Here is a 16,026-nt window from a genome sequence, read left to right as displayed (position 1 = left end):
AAGTTTTTTTAAATAACACTACTAAAACAGCTTACTGCCAATGTAGGACCACTCAGTCTCACACCTTACCTCGGATTCCCACAGATTGAACTTAAGGGAACCCTGATATGCTCATTGATCTGAGGGTCACTACAGCAGGGTAGCTGAGTGAATACGGAACCTTCACGCAACAAAGACTGCTGGCAGCAGTAAGGAGAGTATTGATAGAGAATAGAAACTCAATAGTAGTGAAAGAGTTAAATACTGCAGCTGCCTTGATTCAGACACACAAGCAGTCAAACATAAAATATATACAAAAGGCTTTAACAAACACACCAGCAATCACACAGCACTTAGTTATATGAATATAACTAACCAAGCTGAGAATATAGTATAATCCAGATTTTGAGAATGAATATTTAGTTATATCCAAACTTGTCCAATGTATACATAAGTAGCTGTGTTGATCTTATGAAGCAGGTGTAATTGAATTTATACAAACAGTCATTTGCAAGCAGAATTAAAGGTAAGTTTGATAATTACTAGAGTATGCTTAGGAAGTCCGTTATGAACAAATTGTAGCAATATGTATCTTTGTCAAAGTTATTAGTATTCAAGTCAGTAAGCAGAGTAAATAGTTTGAGGCATACTAAACCTATTTGTCAGCAAAAGCAGATATAATTCCCCAGCAAGTGTGAGCGTTAGTTACACAGTTAATATGGCAAGCTTGTAGATAAATTAAGTTGTAGTAGTACATGCAGTTCGTATAATGAAAAATATACAGACCAGTATTACAGGAGGTGGCAATGAGCAGAGTAATACTGTTACCAGACAGCAAACAGTCCCAGCGGTACCAGAGAGAGCCGGAGACTCAGCCGCGGTGGGAGAATGTCGGGCGTGACGTCACACGCTGCAGGGAGTAACTTCAATACAGGAGAGACAGAGAGATCACTGACTGAAATAAACGGTGAAAGGCTCTAACCACACAAGAGCATAAGCAGGTAGATTCAAGCAAGTAGAAACTCAAGGTGAGTTTAGAGAGTAATGTATTAAATACAATGTTGTATAAACGGCTAGGTTTCTTCAGAAGCAGCTTGTCACTGAGCAACAAATTACCAAGCAATGAGTTCTGTTGGGAGGTGCCTTAAATAGGGCTAGTGAGTTCACTTTCTTAAAGGTACAGCATGAAAAGAGATGAATCCCTGACACTACCTTACACAATCTATTCAACAGTATATCCCCCACTACACATTTTCCTTCCTCGATGCTAACAGCATACATTACTGTGCTACCTAAGCCGGGGAAAACGCCAGATACGCCAGCTCACTTTCGCCCTATTTCATTATTAAATGTTGATACAAAAATCTACGCGAAAATATTAGCGAGCCATCTGAATAAGCTACTCCCCCAACTAGTACACTACAATCAGGTCGACTTTACCCCCTATAGAGAAGCTAGGGACAATACCATAAAGATTCAAACTCTGATAGACTATGCTGTTAAGACAAAAACCCCAACAATCTTCGCGTCTATGGACGCGGAGAAAGCTTTTGATCATTTAAGCTGGAGCTTTCTTGATTAAATTTGGTTTCCCAGACACTTTTATACTTAAAATAATGTCCCTATATAGCGCCCCTAATGCATAAATTAGACTAAATAACTCTTTATCCCAGACTTTTTCTATATACAATGGCACTAGGCAAGGATGCCCACTACCCCCCTTACTCTTTGCCCTAGCTATGGAAGCTTTGGCAGCTAAAATCAGAAATAACCAAAAAATAACCGGTTTAACAATACTTGAGAGAAATTACAAAGTTTCACTATATGCGGATGACGTTTTTCTGACCATAACCAACCCATCCACCTCACTACCTGAGCTACACTCTGAACTCCAAACTTATGGTAAGCTGTCTAATTTTAAGATCAATGCTTCAAAGTCAGACTTTATGGGAATAGAGATCCCAGACGCCCCACTTAGAAATATACAATCAATATATCATTATAAACTCCAGAAAAGCTCCTTAAGATATCTGGGTATTCAAGTTACAAAAGACCCCCAGCAAATGTATAATGCCAATTACCTCCCCTTGTTAAAAAAATATTCAGCAGGACCTATAATCCTGGCACAATAAAACGTTATTATGGATGGGCAAACTACATGCCATAAAAATGTCTATTTTACCAAAAATTTTATATATATTTCAAACCATTCCCATTAAGCTACCTAACTCATTCTTTAATAAAATTCAAACCGTATTAAATAATTATCTGTGGAACAACAAACGCCCTAGGCTTGCCAAAGCAACCATATACAGATCTAAACTGAAGGGAGGGATGGGAATGCCAAATCTCTATTATTACTTTTTAGCGAGCACTCTTACCAGGATCATAGATTGGTGCAAACATGGCATTCATAAAGAATGGGTAAGGCTCGATCATGACTTAGCACAAAATACACAACTAGGAGTAAGCTGCTGGATACCACACTTCCACAGATCACTACATGATTCCACCTCTGAAATGAATTAAAATTTTGGACGAATGTCTTGATAGTTGTCCAACGATTTCTAATTTCTTTCATGTAATTAGCAAGAGTCCATGAGCTAGTGACGTATGGGATATACATTCCTACCAGGAGGGGCAAAGTTTCCCAAACCTTAAAATGCCTATAAATACACCCCTCACCACACCCACAATTCGGTTTTACAAACTTTGCCTCCGATGGAGGTGGTGAAGTAAGTTTGTGCTAGATTCTACGTTGATATGCGCTCCGCAGCAAGTTGGAGCCCGGTTTTCCTCTCAGCGTGCAGTGAATGTCAGAGGGATGTGAGGAGAGTATTGCCTATTTGAATGCAGTGATCTCCTTCTAAGGGGTCTATTTCATAGGTTCTCTGTTATCGGTCGTAGAGATTCATCTCTTACCTCCCTTTTCAGATCGACGATATACTCTTATATATACCATTACCTCTGCTGATTCTCGTTTCAGTACTGGTTTGGCTTTCTACAAACATGTAGATGAGTGTCCTGGGGTAAGTAAATCTTATTTTCTGTGACACTCTAAGCTATGGTTGGGCACTTTGTTTATAAAGTTCTAAATATATGTATTCAAACATTTATTTGCCTTGACTCAGAATGTTCAACTTTCCTTATTTTTCAGACAGTCAGTTTCATATTTGGGATAATGCATTTGAATTAATCATTTTTTCTTACCTTCAAAAATTTGACTCTTTTTTCCCTGTGGGCTGTTAGGCTCGCGGGGGCTGAAAATGCTTCATTTTATTGCGTCATTCTTGGCGCGGACTTTTTTGGCGCAAAAATTATTTTCCGTTTCCGGCGTCATACGTGTCGCCGGAAGTTGCGTCATTTTTTGACGTTATTTTGCGCCAAAGATGTCGGCATTCCGGATGTGGCGTCATTTTTGGCGCCAAAAGCATTTAGGCGCCAAATAATGTGGGCGTCTTATTTGGCGCTAAAAAATAAGGGCGTCGCTTTTGTCTCCACATTATTTAAGTCTTATTTTTTCATTGCTTCTGGTTGCTAGAAGCTTGTTCTTTGGCATTTTTTCCCATTCCTGAAACTGTCATTTAAGGAATTTGATCAATTTTGCTTTATATGTTGTTTTTTCTCTTACATATTGCAAGATGTCTCACGTTGCATCTGAGTCAGAAGATACTACAGGAAAATCGCTGTCTAGTGCTGGAGCTACCAAGCTAAGTGTATCTGCTTTAATTTTTGGTATCTGTTTCTCCAGCTGTTGTTTGTATTGCATGTCATGACAAACTTATTAATGCAGATAAAATTTCCTTTAGTACTGTTACATTACCTGTTGCTGTTCCGCCAACATCTAATTTTCAGAGTGTTCCTGATAAACATAAGAGATTTTATTTTTTAAATCCATTAAGAAGGCTATGTCTGTTATTTCTCCTTCTAGTTTACATAAAAGTCTTTTAAAACTTCTCTTTTTTCAGATGAATTTTTAAATGAACATCATCATTCTGATACTGATAATGGTTCTACTCTTTTTTGTGAGTCTCCTTTTCTGATTTTGCATCAGGATAAGGCGGTGCTGCGAACTTCTTTTGAATTTTTTACCTAAGGTTGTGAATTCTAACAACATTAGTAGAGAAATTGTGGTTCCTTCATTATGTCCTAATCCTATGAATTCTAAGGAGAAATCATTGCATTCTTTGGATGCTGTTAGAGCTTTGTAATATTATGTTGAAGCTACTAAGTCTTTCCGAAAGACTTCTAGTCTATTTGTCATCTTTTCCGGTTCTAGAAAAGACCAGAAAGCTTCTGCCATTTCTTTGGCATCTTGGTTGAAATCTTTAATTCATCATGCCTATGTTGAGTCGGGTAACACTCCGCCTCAAAGGATTACAGCTCATTCTACTAGGTCAGTTTCTACTTCCTGGGCGTTTAAGAATGAAGCTTCGGTTGATCAGATTTGCAAAACAGCAACTTGGTCCTCTTTGCATACTTTTACTAAATTCTACCATTTGATGTGTTTTCTTCTTCTGAAGCAGTTTTTGGTAGAAACGTACTTCAGGTAGTGGTTTCAGTTTGAATCTTCTGCTTATGTTTTTTCATTAAAATTTTATTCTGGGTGTGGATTATTTTCAGCAGGAATTGGCTGTCTTTATTTTATCCCTCCCTCTCTAGTGACTCTTGTGTGGAAAGATCCACATCTTGGGTAATCATTATCCCATACGTCACTAGCTCATGGACTCTTGCTAATTACATGAAAGAAAACATAATTTATGTAAGAACTTACCTGATAAATTCATTTCTTTCATATTAGCAAGAGTCCATGAGGCCCGCCCTTTTTTGTGGTGGTTTTGATTTTTTTATATAAAGCACAATTATTCCAATTCCTTATTTTATATGCTTTCGCACTTTTTTCCTTATCACCCCACTTCTTGGCTATTCGTTAAACTGAATTGTGGGTGTGGTGAGGGGTGTATTTATAGGCATTTTAAGGTTTGGGAAACTTTGCCCCTCCTGGTAGGAATGTATATCCCATACGTCACTAGCTCATGGACTCTTGCTAATATGAAAGAAATGAATTTATCAGGTAAGTTCTTACATAAATTATGTTATTCCGTCCCCACTAACGCCATTGAATTATAACCCAGAAACACTAATACCGTCTTCCACCCGCTATGTACGGGATATATCCCTGCTAGATGCTGTGCCATGCTGCTTAGCCATGGATAATAAATCCCTTAAACCTAAAGATGACTTGCAAGAAAAATTTGGAAGTTTTTTAATCCATGGTTCAGATACTTTCAAATAAATCATTACCTTACTACTCATATCAGACATACACATTTCCATAGACCTCTTACCCCCTTTGAATCTCTATGCAAAGCGGACTCATATTCCAAAGGCTCACTCTCTTTGATATATAAACTATTAATGGATTACCATTCCAGAAATACTCCTTCTTATACTACCAAATGGGCAGACGATTTCCAAATCACTTTAACCACAGACCATTGGGCAAAAATTTTTAACAATTTGAGCACACATACCTCATCGATTGCACAACTAGAATCAAATTTGAAACTATTGTACAGATGGTACTACACTCCAACTAAACTAGCAGCGATGTATAATCTTAGAGATAATAAATGTTGGAGGGCATACGGAGGAGTAGGAGACTACAAACACATATGGTGGACGTGTCCAGACATTAGCCTCTTTTGGAAAGACATACAGTTAACGATAGAACAAGTCATTAACATTGTAATTCCCTTTGACCCCACCATATTTCTATTCAACAATATTCCTAAAATTAAATGTAAGCTAAGACAAAGACTTCTAATTTATATGCTTAATTGTGCGAGGAGACTGATTCCTAGGAAATGGAAAACATCAGAAATTCCCTCCATCTCAGAATGGCACTCTTTAGTCACTCATACTTTGGCTATGGAAAAATCTCACTATGCTATAACAAGAAGGCTGGATGATTTTTTAAACATAAATTTCATATGGGAAGAATATTGCAATGGTATAAAGCACAATGAACATACTTTAAGCTAGACAGAATGATAAGTTACGTATTGACAACCTTTGAGATCCTGTGTATTTGGTGGCTAGGTTCTAATTAAATAAGATAATGTGCCATAACATGGGGAACTAAAAGGCAAATAGCCTTAGTGGTCGACAGTTAACTACTTACCATAAACAGAGGGATGCCTTTCTGATCATTGGGAAAAAAAAAATGTTTTGTTCTGTTTATATCACCATCCTGTAACACATGGAAAATATTGTAATCTGTGTTGCTTCTTTGCTAAATTGTTTACTTTTGTAATATTGTTATCTTTTCTTTTTGTATTTTGCTTTTCCCTTAATAAAAATTTTAAAACTCAAAACAAAAAAAAATACAATTAAATAAAATTATCTAAAAAATCCTATTGGCTGATGCAATCAGCCAATAGGATTGAGCTTACATTCTATTGGCTGTTTGCCAATAGCATCAGCCAATAAGATTTTTTCTACCTTAATTCCAATTGGCTGATAGAATTATATCAGCCAATTGGAATTGAAGGGACGCCATCTTGGATGATGTCACTTAAAGGAACCATCATTTAGTAAGAAGACGTCGAAAGAAGAGGATGCTCTGCGTCAGATGTCTTGAAGATGGACCCGCTCCGTGCCGGATGGATGAAGATAGAAGATGCTGTCTGGATGAAGACTTCTGCCCGTCTGGAGGACCTCTTCTTCCCGGATTGGATGAAGACTTCTGCCCGTCTGGAGGACCACTTCGCCTGGCTTCGTTGAGGACATCGGCCCGGTTGGGTGAAGAGTCAGACTTCTCAAGGTAGGGTGATCTTCAAGGGGTTAGTGTTAGGTTTTATTAAGGGGGGATTGGGTGGGTTTTAGAGTAGGGCTGGGTGTGTGGGTGGTGGGTTTTAATGTTGGGGGGGTATTGTACTTTTTTTTTACAGGTAAAAGAGCCGATTACTTTCGGGCAATGCCCCGCAAAAGGCCCTTTTAAGTTCTCTTTGTAATTTAGTATAGGGTAGGGCTTTTTATTATTTTGGGGGGCTTTTTTATTTTATTACTGGGATTAGATTAGGTGTAATTAGTTTAAAAAGCTTGTAATTATTTTATTATTTTCTGTAATTTAGTGTTTGTTTTTTTCCGTACTTTAGATCATTTTATTTAATTGTATTTAATTGTAGTTAATTATAGTGTAGTGTTAGGTGTATTTCTAACTTAGGTTAGGTTTTATTTTACAGGTAAATTTGTCTTTATTTTTAACTAGGTAGCTATTAAATAGTTAATAACTATTTAATAACTATTCTACCTAGTTAAAATAAATACAAAGTTGCCTGTAAAATAAAAATAAATCCTAAGCTAGATACAATGTAACTATTAGTTATATTGTAGCTAGCTTAGGGTTTATTTTATAGGTATTTAGTTTTAAATAGGAATAATTTAGTTAATTGTAGATATTTTATTTAGATTTATTTAAATTATATTTAAGTTAGGAGGGGTTAGGGTTAGACCTAGGTTTAGGGGTTAATAACTTTAATAAAGTGGCGGCGACGTTGGGGGCGGCAGATTAGGGGTTAATAAATATAATGTAGGTGTCGGTGATGTTGGGGGCAGCAGATTAGGGGTTCATAAGTATAATGTAGGTGGCGGCGGTGTCCGGAGTGGCAGATTAGGGGTTAATAATATAATGCAGGTGTCGGCGATGTTGGACACGTCAAATTAGGGGTTAATAAGTGTAAGATTAGGGGTGTTTAGACTCGGGGTTCATGTTAGGGTGTTAGGTGTAGACATAAATGTATTTCCCCATAGGAATCAATGGGGCTGCGTTAGGAGCTTAATGCTGCTTTTTTGCAGGTGTTAGGTTTTTTTCAGCCGGCTCTCCCCCATTGATTCCTATGGGGAAATCATGCACGAGCGAGTTTTACCAGCTCATCGCTAACGTAAGCAGCACTGGTATTGAGGTGAGATGTGGAGCAAAATTTTGCTCCCCGCTCACTTTTCTCCGGGTAACGCCGGGTTTGTAAAAACCCGTAATACACCATTACCGACAAAACTCGTAATCTAGCCATATGTTTGTGCAATCTTACTGTACCAACCGTGTTTGTGCAATAATACTGTACCAACCGTGTTTTTACAATCTTACAGTGAAAACTATGTTTGTGAAATCTTATTGTATCAACCATGTTTGTGCAATCTCACTGTACCAACCGTGTTTGTGCAATCTTTCTGTACCAACCATGTTTGTGCAATCTCACTGTACCAACCGTGTTTATGCAATCTCCCTGTACCAACCGTGTTTGTGCAATCTTACTGTACCAACCATGTTTATGCAATCTCACTGTACCAACCATGTTTGTGCAATCTCACTGTACCAACCGTGTTTGTGCAATCTTACTGTACCAACCATGTTTGTGCAATCTTACTGTACCAACCATGTTTGTGCAATCTCACTGTACCAACCGTGTTTATGCAATCTCACTGTACCAACCGTGTTTGTGCAATCTTACTATACCAACCGTGTTTATACAATCTTACTGTACCAACTATGCTTGTGCAATCTTAATGTACCAACCGTGTTTGTGCAATCTTACTCTACCAACCGTGTTTATACAATCTTATTGTACCAACTATGTTTGTGCAATCTTACTGTACCAACCATGTTTGTGGAATCTCACTGTACCAACTGTGTTTATGCAATCTTACTGTACCAACTGTGTTTATGCAATCTCACTGTACCAACCGTGTTTGTGCAATCTCACTGTACCAACCGTGTTTGTGCAATCTCACTGTACCAACCGTGTTTGTGCAATCTCACTGTATCAACCATGTTTGTGCAATCTCACTGTACCAACCATGTTTGTGCACTTTCACTGTACCAACAATGTCTGTGCACTCTCACTGTACCAACTGTGTTTATACAATCTCTCTGTACCAACCGTGTTTGTGCAATCTCACTGTACTAATTGTGTTTATGCAATCTTACTGTACCAACCGTGTTAGTGCAATCTCACTGTACCAACCGTGTTTATACAATCTCACTGTACCAACCGTGTTTGTGCAATCTCACTGTACTAATTGTGTTTATGCAATCTTACTGTACCAACCGTGTTTGTGCAATCTCACTGTACCAACCGTGTTTATGCAATCTCACTGTACCAACCGTGCTTGTGCAATCTTACTGTACCAACCGTGTTTATGCAATCTCACTGTACCAACCGTGTTTGTGCAATCTCACTGTACCAACCGTGTTTATGCAATCTCACTGTACCAACCATGTTTGTGCAATCTCACTGTGCCAACCGTGTTTATGCAATCTCACTGTACCAACCATGTTTGTGCAATCTTACTGTACCAACCATGTTTGTGCAATCTCACTGTACCAACCGTGTTTATGCAATCTCACTGTACCAACCGTGTTTGTGCAATCTTACTATACCAACCGTGTTTATACAATCTTACTGTACCAACTATGCTTGTGCAATCTTAATGTACCAACCGTGTTTGTGCAATCTTACTCTACCAACCGTGTTTATACAATCTTATTGTACCAACTATGTTTGTGCAATCTTACTGTACCAACCATGTTTGTGGAATCTCACTGTACCAACTGTGTTTATGCAATCTTACTGTACCAACTGTGTTTATGCAATCTCACTGTACCAACCGTGTTTGTGCAATCTCACTGTACCAACCGTGTTTGTGCAATCTCACTGTACCAACCGTGTTTGTGCAATCTCACTGTATCAACCATGTTTGTGCAATCTCACTGTACCAACCATGTTTGTGCACTTTCACTGTACCAACAATGTCTGTGCACTCTCACTGTACCAACTGTGTTTATACAATCTCTCTGTACCAACCGTGTTTGTGCAATCTCACTGTACTAATTGTGTTTATGCAATCTTACTGTACCAACCGTGTTAGTGCAATCTCACTGTACCAACCGTGTTTATACAATCTCACTGTACCAACCGTGTTTGTGCAATCTCACTGTACTAATTGTGTTTATGCAATCTTACTGTACCAACCGTGTTTGTGCAATCTCACTGTACCAACCGTGTTTATGCAATCTCACTGTACCAACCGTGTTTATGCAATCTCACTGTACCAACCGTGTTTGTGCAATCTCACTGTACCAACCGTGTTTATGCAATCTCACTGTACCAACCATGTTTGTGCAATCTCACTGTGCCAACCGTGTTTATGCAATCTCACTGTACCAACCATGTTTGTGCAATCTTACTGTACCAACCATGTTTGTGCAATCTCACTGTACCAACCGTGTTTATGCAATCTTACTGTACCAACCGTGTTTGTGCAATCTTACTGTACCAACCGTGTTTGTGCAATCTTACTGTACCAACCGTGTTTGTGCAATCTTACTACACCAACCATGTTTGTGCAATCTTACTGCACCAACCATGTTTGTGCAATCTCACTGTACCAACAGTATTTGTGCAATCTTACTGTACCAACTGTGTTTGTGCAATCTTACTGCACCAACTCTGTTTGTGTAATCTTACTGTACCAACCATGTTTGTGCAATCTTACTGCACCAACTCTGTTTGTGCAATCTCACTGTACCAACCGTGTTTGTGTAATCTTACTGTACAAACCATGTTTGTGCAATCTCACTGTACCAACCGTGTTTGTGCAATCTTACTGTACTAATTGTGTTTATGCAATCTTACTGTACCAACCGTGTTTGTGCAATCTCACTGTACCAACCGTGTTTATACAATCTCACTGTACCAACCGTGTTTGTGCAATCTCACTGTACTAATTGTGTTTATGCAATCTTACTGTACCAACCGTGTTTGTGCAATCTCACTGTACCAACCGTGTTTATGCAATCTCACTGTACCAACCGTGTTTGTGCAATCTTACTGTTCCAACCGTGTTTATGCAATCTCACTGTACCAACCGTGTTTGTGCAATCTCACTGTACCAACCGTGTTTATGCAATCTCACTGTACCAACCATGTTTGTGCAATCTCACTGTACCAACCGTGTTTATGCAATCTCACTGTACCAACCATGTTTGTGCAATCTTACTGTACCAACCATGTTTGTGCAATCTCACTGTACCAACCGTGTTTATGCAATCTGACTGTACACACCGTGTTTGTGCAATCTTACTGTACCAACAGTGTTTATACAATCTTACTGTACCAACTATGTTTGTGCAATCTTACTGTACCAACCGTGTTTGTGCAATCTTACTGTACCAAACGTGTTTGTGCAATCTTACTGTACCAACTGTGTTTATACAATCTTACTGTACCAACAATGCTTGTGCAATCTTACTGTACCAACCGTGTTTGTGCAATCTTACTGTACCAACTGTGTTTGTGCCATCTTACTGTACCAACTATGTTTGTGCAATCTTACTGTACCAACCGTGTTTGTGCAATCTTACTGTACCAACCGTGTTTATACAATCTTATTGTACCAACTATGTTTGTGCAATCTTACTGTACCAACCATGTTTATGCAATCTTACTGTACCAACCATGGTTGTGCAATCTCACTGTACTAACTGTGTTTATGTAATCTCACTGTACCAACCGTGTTTGTGCAATCTCACTGTACCAACCGTGTTTGTGCAATCTCACTGTACCAACCATGTTTGTGCAATCTCACTGTACCAACCATGTTTATGCAATCTCACTGTACCAACCATGTTTGTGCACTCTCACTGTACTAACCATGTCTGTGCACTCTCACTGTACCAACTGTGTTTATACAATCTCACTGTACCAACCGTGTTTGTGCAATCTCACTGTACTAATTATGTTTATGTAATCTTACTGTACCAACAGTGTTTGTGCAATCTTTCTATACCAACCGTGTTTATACAATCTTACTATACCAACCGTGTTTATACAATCTTATTATACCAACCATGTTTATACAATTTTATTGTACCAACCGTGTTTATACAATTTTACTGTACCAACCGTGTTTGTGCACTCTTACTGTACCAACCATGTTTGTGCAATCTCACTGTACCAACTGTGTTTATGCAATCTTACTGTTCCAACCGTGTTTGTGCACTCTTACTGTACCAACCATGTTTGTGCAATCTCACTGTACCAACTGTGTTTATGCAATCTCACTGTTCCAACCATGTTTGTGCACTCTTACTGTACCAACCATGTTTGTGCAATCTCACTGTACCAACTGTGTTTATGCAATCTCACTGTACCAACCGTGTTTGTGCACTCTTACTGTACCAACCATGTTTGTGCAATCTTACTGTACCAACTGTGTTTGTGCCATCTTACTGTACCAACCGTGATTGTGCAATCTTACTGTACCAACTGTGTTTGTGCCATCTTACTGTACCAACCGTGATTATGTTATCCTGCTTCGTAGAGTGAGATTACATAAATGCAGGTTCATGACCACATGACCAGGATAAGCCGGTGCTATTGTTTTGTGTGAGATAATAATATCTGGTACTATTAATCTTGTTTCTAAACCAAAAACATAAAAAACTATTCAATTTTTTCCGGTAAAAAAGGTATAATGAAGATTTTTACAGCATAACACATAGAAATTACTCGTCATAGATACATGTACTGTAATGCTATAATGCCCCAGCTCAAATCTATGACTAATTCATTTACAAGTTGTGCTATTGTTTTGCATTTCACTCATGCAAATTGCTATTGTCCTTCCATACTGTAAAATGGTATTGATGTATACACTTGTATTGTAAGGGATATTCATGTCTAATGGTCATTGTATTAGTTATTTGAATTTGAATAAGGTGTAACTGGTCAGTTTCTGGTAACTTTACTATGAGGTTTATAGTCTACTTTTAGCTCTGGTAAGTTTGAGTGGAAAAGCTTTACTTTAAACTTGTTATACACACATGCTTGCAATATACTCACAGTAGTACTCTCACATGAGTTCTTTTGTGGTTCAGACAGAGCATAAATTAAAAAAAAGGTTTCCAATTTACTTGTATTATCAAATTTGCTTAGTTCCCATGATATTCTGTGTTGAACAGATACCTAGGTAGGCATCTGGTTCACTACCTGACAGGAAATAGTGCTGCCATCTAGTGGTCTTGCAAATGGATAACATTCTTGCAAAACTGCTGCCATATAGTGTTCCTAAGCTTGCATCCCTGCTTTTCGTCAAAAGATACCAAGGGAACAAAGAAAAATTGATAATAGAAGTAAATTGGAAAGTTGTTTAAAATCTCATGCTCTATCTGAGAAAGAAAAATGTTCAAACAAATGGCATTTTCACTATGTGTTTAACCTTTGCAGCCATAGCAATAAACAAATAATGGCTACCTGGCTTTCTTAAGCAATGACTGATGTGATTACTATTTTGACAATTAATTTACAATGTAGGCCCCCCTCTACAATTACATGTTTCTCTTTTAAATGTTGTCAAATTCGCCTGCAATGATGTGGCTTGTAAAATTAAAATCACATGTGAATTAATAAACGTACCTTTGCGAACAAAATCGCCTTTGGTGTGGTCTAAGAGATCATCTGCTAGAAATGTATAATTAGCAAGTGGGTCACGTTTCATGTTTCTGAATGTTGCTTTTTCCACTACAATATTCACTGCTTCCTCATCAAGTTCTATCTCCACAAATTTGCAGATTTTCAGCACAGCAGATCGTAGATCCTTAAAACACAGAAAAACATTTAACCTTTCATAAGTCACTTCTCTATAAAGTTATGAAAATATATATTTATCAGTTAAATGTTGTAAAATATTTAAAAATATAACTTGCAAATGTATACATTAATACAAAACAAGGTCTAAAACTGTATTAAATTGCATTATTTATATCTGGGGCCCGATCCGATATGCAGCATCGCCCGCAAAAGCCGGCGACGCCGGTTTTTGCACGTTTTCTGTATTACATATACGGCGTAGCATACAAGTTACGGGCGTATATTTCACCCGTCGCTCGCAAATTTTACTCCCATAGGCTAACATGGGACCACGTCGTAAGTCGGTATCCAATATCCAGCGCAAGGCCTTACGTGGCTAAAATGGAGAAATCTTACTCCATTTTCACCTCACCATAAAAAGCAGCCGTAGCAGGCCTTGTGCTGAGTATGGGAGCATCGTAACTCCCTAAAATGCCTGCAAAAAAAAAACTAAAACCTAACGCATGCGCAATGTCTATCTACCTGTCAACCGCAATCCCCCACCGCAATAACTAATAAAGTGTATTAACCCCTAAACCGCCATAACCCACACCGCAATAAACCTATTCTATTATTAACCCCTAAACCGCCATAGCCCACAAAGCCTATTAAATCTATTAACCCCTAATCTGCCGCCGCCAACGTCGCCGCCACTATAATAAAGTTATTAACCCCTAAACCTAAGTCTAACCCTAAAACCCCCCTAACTTAATTATTATTTAAATAAATCTAAATAATATTACTATTATTAACTAAAGTATTCCTATTTAAAACTAAATACTTACTTATAAAATAAACCCTAAGATAGCTACAATTGAATTAATAATTACATTGTAGCTATTTTAGGATTTATTTTTATTTTACAGGCAACTTTGTATTTATTTTAACTAGGTACAATAGCTATTAAATAGGTAATAACTATTTAATAGCTATCTAGTTAAAATAATTACAAATATACCTGTAAAATAAAACCTAACCTAAGTTACAATTACACCTAACACTACACTATCATTCAATTAATTAAATAAATTAACTACAATTAGCTAAAATTAAATACAATTAACTAAAATAAACTAAAGTACAAAAAAAACCCCACTAAATTACAGAATTTTTTTTTACAAGAAGTTTAAACTAATTGCACCTAATCTAAGCCCCCTAATAAAATAAAAAAGCCCCCCAAAATAATAAAATGCCCTACCCTATACTAAATTACAAATAGCCCTTAAAAGGGCCTTTTGCGGGGCACTTCCCCAAAGTAATCAGCTCTTTTACCTGTAAAAAAAAATTACAATACCCCCCAACATTACAACCCACCACCCACACACCCCTACTCTAAAACCCACCCAATCCTCTCTTAAAAAAAACCTAACACTACCCCATTGAAGATCACCCTACCTTGAGCCATCTTCACCCAGCCGGGCACAAGTGGTCATCCGATCCGGGCAGAAGTCTTCATCCGATGGGACAGAAGAGGACATCCAGACCGGCAGAAGGCTTCATCCTATCCGGGCAGAAGAGGACATCCGGACCGGCAGAAGGCTTCATCCAAGCGGCATCTTCTATCTTCTTCCGTCCGATGAGGAGCGACTCCATCTTGAAGGCATTCGGCAAGGAGCATCCTTCCAGCACGACGACTACTCGACGAATGACGGTTCCTTTAAATGACGTCATCCAAGATGGCGTCCCTCGAATTCCGATTGGCTGATAGGATTATATTTGCAGCACTATTAAAGGTGAGCGGTGGAAATAACTTGCAAATTATTAGCGAGCCACTCATAATGCAAAACTCGTAATCTGGATGTCTGTTTTTTTAGTGATGTTATGTAAAAGATTATAGAGCAAAATCTAAGGAAGGCTTTTTACAAGAGGGAGCATTTGAGATACCAATTAAAGAGGTCAACTTAAATGTTATGCTATGAAGATTTACCACTCCCAGCAGATCCAAAAAAAAGTACATATTAAGAACTATGTTACATAGACCAGCTCTTGAGGTCAAATGTGATTAAGAACTTCCAACTGTAAAAGATTAGACAATACTTCTATATTCAGCTTCTGGAATATTTGTTGTCATTAAACTGAGCTCTCTAAATGGATATCTCATTTATATAAATCTCTCTAGGACACATATGTTTATGTTGTGGTGGTGAACAATTATGTTTAATACGTGAAGTTTACAGTAGGAATATAAAATATCTACATATGGCAAGAACATTTGACATGGTATTAGTGCTGCTAATTACTTATTTTCAGAAGAAGGGCATCATTGTTCTCCATTATTTAGATAACTTGTTGCCTATAGAAGAAAGAGTGTTTTTACCAGAAGACTGCATTCTTACACCTTAATACCAAAAGTAGG

The 16,026-nt window shown here is 37.9% G+C and overlaps 1 protein-coding gene across 2 annotated transcripts in view; it reads right to left on the bottom strand.

The window, feature by feature from the left end:
* LOC128656710 (amine sulfotransferase) overlaps positions 1-16,026 on the bottom strand; it is an 86,085-nt gene that overhangs the window by 23,179 nt on the left and 46,880 nt on the right. For both annotated transcript variants that reach the window (XM_053710813.1, XM_053710812.1), the window contains exon 6: positions 13,458-13,638. In XM_053710813.1, the coding sequence (XP_053566788.1) occupies positions 13,458-13,638 (181 nt within the window). The remainder of the gene's footprint in view (positions 1-13,457; positions 13,639-16,026) is intronic.

Source organism: Bombina bombina, chromosome 4 (assembly GCF_027579735.1).
Source record: "Bombina bombina isolate aBomBom1 chromosome 4, aBomBom1.pri, whole genome shotgun sequence".
Lineage (NCBI taxonomy): Eukaryota > Metazoa > Chordata > Amphibia > Anura > Bombinatoridae > Bombina > Bombina bombina.
The sequence above is the reverse complement of the archived record's forward strand: the minus strand, read 5'-3'. Positions and strand labels throughout refer to the sequence as shown.